General features: G+C 38.4%; 1 protein-coding gene across 1 annotated transcript in view; it reads right to left on the reverse strand.

Annotated features, from left to right (window-relative positions):
- tjp3 (tight junction protein 3) overlaps window positions 1–4372 on the reverse strand; it is a gene marked incomplete in the record, with an annotated part of 38822 nt that overhangs the window by 27192 nt on the left and 7258 nt on the right. The window contains 6 exon segments of the mRNA XM_014016757.1: window positions 629–818; window positions 926–1029; window positions 1134–1419; window positions 1506–1608; window positions 2538–2662; window positions 3061–3117. Coding sequence (XP_013872211.1) covers window positions 629–818; window positions 926–1029; window positions 1134–1419; window positions 1506–1608; window positions 2538–2662; window positions 3061–3117 — 865 coding nt within the window.

Raw genomic sequence — 4372 nt, forward strand, 5'->3', positions numbered from 1 at the left:
AAGCTAGCTTTTAGAAGCTAGCTTTTAGAAAATTTTAGCTAGCCATGTGGTACTTTTAGTATCTAGCTTGTTTTGCTACTTCAAGCTAGCCTCTTGCTATGTTTAGGCTCTAGCTAGGCTTTTGCTATTAAAGGCTTTCAGCTAGCCTCTTGCTACTTTTAGCTTCCAGCTAGCATTTTGAAAGCTTTAGCTAGCCATGTGGTACAAATTGTTTTGCTACTTCAAGCTAGCCTCTTGCTACATTTAGGCTCTAGCTAGCCTTTTGCTATTAAAGGCTTTCAGCTAGCCTCTTGCTACTTTTAGCTTCCAGCTAGCATTTTGAAAGCTTTAGCCATGTGGTACTTTTAGTATCTAGCTTGTTTTGCTACTTCAAGCTAGCCTCTTGCTACATTTAGGCTCTAGCTAGCCTTTTGCTATTAAAGGCTTTCAGCTAGCCTCTTGCTACTTTTAGCTTCCAGCTAGCATTTTGAAAGCTTTAGCCATGTGGTACTTTTAGTATCTAGCTTGTTTTGCTACTTCAAGCTAGCCTCTTGCTACATTTAGGCTCTAGCTAGCCTTTTGCTACTATGAGCTTGTAGCTAACCTCTTCCTACTAAAAGCTTCTCCTTCTCTCTGCCTGAAGTTTTACCTTCCAGCTCCGAGCTGCTGTCTTTGCGTTGGTCGTTCTCACTGTTGGGGGCACTGTCTTCCACTTCGGGGATGCTAACCAGGAACTTGCGGTCATCTCTGAGGACGGTCATGGTCAGCTTGCCCCTGCTCTTCTCCACCAGGTGCTTTGTCTCAAGAAGTGATAGATTCTCTGTTGTCATGCCATTAATCTAGTCATAACAGAATTAACAAAACACAAGGTTTAGATTATTTGTTTATAACAGAAACTGAAAGCTTCCAGGTTTTATGAAATTAATGAATAAAAAAGGCTATTCACTTTAAGAATGAGGTCTCCCTCCTGCAGTGTCCCTTCTCTTGCAGCAAGGCCAGTTTCTGACATGTGCTTTATGAAAATCTGACTGCCTAGCTTCAGTCCGTATTCTGAAAAAATAAAAATAAAAATTTATATTAAGAGCAGAAATTGTCACAGTTGTTTCAGCTGAGCTTCATTAAATGAGAACTGAAAGGACTCATGAAGATCTTACCATCCGTGACTTTCTTCTTAACCAAAGTTGCTTTAATGGGTTTGTCTGGACTGGAGTTCTGCGGCAGCCTCTTGTACCCCGATGACAGCGGGAGCGTGTTTCCGTACCCGTTCCGGTCAGGCGAAGACCTCTGGGGAACGTAGCGACTTGCGTCACGTTGGTCGCTGCCGTCCGAGTACCGTCGTGTTCGCCTGGGAGGTTCCTGATCCAGCAGGTTGGAGTGGGAGGCTGCACGGGTGGGTCTGGTGGTGGCYGGGATCTGGATCTTTCGAGGGCGCTTTACTGTCTGTAGAAGGAAAAGATTCAGAGAAACTGTTGATTAGTGAGATTTTTATTTTTATCTGCTTTAGTTGGTTTTCTGCTCATACTCACTATGTTTGCTATCTTGCCACATGTCTTAAGGACCTGAATAGTGTAGTTAGAGTAAACATTTTCCATTTGAACTCCATTGACCATGACGATTTGGTCTTTGTTGCTGCAAAGCATCAGAAAACACACAAAGAACATGCATATTTGCCAGTTAATAAGCATATTTATTGCCAGAGTTGTAATGTAACTAAGTACAAAAACTTTGTTACTGTACTTAAGTAGAAATTTTGGTTATCTGTACTTTACTTGAATAATTATTTTTCCAGCCTAACTTTTACTTCTACTCCTTGCATTTTTACACACTTATCTGTACTTTCTACTCCTTACATTTTTTAAAAAGGGTAATAAGTAGAAAGTTGTTCCTCCTATTTCATTTCGGCTTGTTACTGTTAAAAAAATACTATCCTGAAAAATTGTGGCTCCTGGATAGAGTGAATTTAATTGTGGTTGGATGAAATGTATAAATATATAACATTCTATTGCTGTATTTATTTTGTATGCAATAATCAAAGCTGCAAAAAATATGTTTTGAAGAGGTCACCTCCCAATAAATGTATTTTGAAAAATTGAACCATTAATTTTTACTCAGTACTTTTACATTCATTACTTAAGTACATTTTATGTCGGAAATTTACTTTTGATTCTTAAGTAGAAAATAAATCAGATATTTTAAGACTTTTACTCAAGTAATATTCTTAGAGGAGACTTGAACTTTTACCAAAGTAATTTTATGATAAGGTACTTGTACTTTTACTCAAGTATCACTTTSAGGTACTTTATACAACACTGTTTATTACACTGTATTTTAATATGTGCATACAAAAAAAAATTATGTAAAACAAGGATGGGCAACTGGCGGTCTGCAGACCACATCTGGCCCACAGGTGTCAACCATCCAGCCAGCCAACCAATATAAAATGATAGTGCCGCACACTTACCCAAAATTTAACACAAAATTATGGCCCCCGCCATCATTTAAGTTGCCCATGCCTGATGTAAACAATCAAAAGATAAAATCTGACATGTTGAACTTACAAAAGTCGGCCCATGGCTGGTCCATTTGGCAGAACATCTGACACCACCACAGCTGTATCCCCGGTGTCTAAATTAGGTTTGTCTTTGCCTCCAGACAAGGCAAAACCAAATCCAAATTTGGGGTCCTACAAAAGAAGAAGAAAAAGAAGGAGGAATGATTCCAGCAAAAAATGACCAACCAAGAGAGGGAGCAGAGAATGGAGTAGAAGATGCAGCAGAGAGATAGAGGGAGACAGAGCACATTCCAGAGGCAGAGCCAGTCTGAGCTGTTGGACTCAGCAGGGTGTGTCGCTCTGAATTCCTGCCGTGAAACCGAGATGGCTGGTCCACCTGAGTCCCTGAAAATCCTTCATAATAACCACTGAAACAAAAGACCCCTGAGCCATCTGTTCCTACCACAAATAAACAGTACTAACGTTTAATACAAAACAAACCATACATGTTCTTTTTATATTCATGTAAAATCTACAAGTGTCTTCATAATGGCTCATTCAAACTACGATTCCTTTAAACCACCACTTACTTTGTGCAGAGTTATTGTATGTTGCTCCCATATTGTTAACTCCTCCATTCCTGGTTTCTGTAAAAAACACAAAGACAACAATAACATAAACAACTTTGTTTTGAACCAAATTAATATTTAAATTCTGCAACGTCCAATGAGTGGTTTATTAACTCTGTAATGCTGATCCGTACACGGATGATTGTTAATCTTGAACAGAAAGAATGTTTGTTCAGCTCAACCTGATCTGAGCATGCTCACACCTGTCCCAATCCTGCCTGACCGGTATGGAGAGGGGGCGGGGCTAGCAGGTGTTTATCTGTGAGGTGTGAATGCTGAATGACATCCAGGTCTTTTTATACAGAAACAAAACAAAACAAAAAACAAAACAATAAATAAAACAACAACAAAACAACAAAAAACACAAAACAATAAAACAAAACAAAACACACAAAAATAGCTGAAAATAAACTATTACCCGACAGACATCCTGAGTTGTCATTTTTAGCCCAATTAGCACAAAAGCTCTAAAATATTTAACTTTAAAAATGGTTTTATATTTTGACAGGGCAGCTATTTATTTGGCAAAACGTTCAAAAATTCTTGTTTAACCTTACATGATGAATTAACCAAAGGACATTTGGGTATCCAATAACGCAAAGTGTTGCTTTCAGCTGACCCAGCCCTGTAGGACTTTTGTTGACCTTCAGATTCTCAGCCTTTTGTCAGTTTTATGCTTTTACAMGGACTTGACTTTACATTTAAGTCATAAAAAAATCTGGAATTTTAGTTTGCTTAGGGTTGCAAGATGTGAAAATGTGTGACAGTTCATCAAGAAGAGGAACTACTAATAGTAAATCAACGGTTGTTTATAACATTCCAATCCGGCTATTTCAATTGTCAAGAAACTAAACCTAAAACTGAACACACTACACTTGACTAAAATGACAACATACCGGTCATGATTTGAATGTTCCACATACAAATCCTTAAAATAAAACTGAGCATGGGCTGGATGTAACATACATTTACAACTAGTGAAACTAAAGATACTGGTGTTTCAGACAGAACAAGTAAGGCCAGATACTCCAGTCAACCAGTGGCATAAACAGCATAGTTTCTTCAAACACTTTGAATGTGACTSTAGGATAAATGACGAGAGCTATGTGCTGACATTTACTAGTTCTCCACTTCAATTTAGCTCTAGGTGATCAAATTTACAAATACAAGTGAGAAAATCCACCTGAAATGTGTCACCCTTGATGAAAATCAGCAGTGTTAGACCTTTGAATGGATGACTGTTTGCACTTAGTTAATCATAAACTTAAGGGGG

This window comes from Austrofundulus limnaeus, unplaced genomic scaffold (assembly GCF_001266775.1).
Source record: "Austrofundulus limnaeus strain Quisiro unplaced genomic scaffold, Austrofundulus_limnaeus-1.0 Scaffold153, whole genome shotgun sequence".
Classification (NCBI taxonomy): domain Eukaryota; kingdom Metazoa; phylum Chordata; class Actinopteri; order Cyprinodontiformes; family Rivulidae; genus Austrofundulus; species Austrofundulus limnaeus.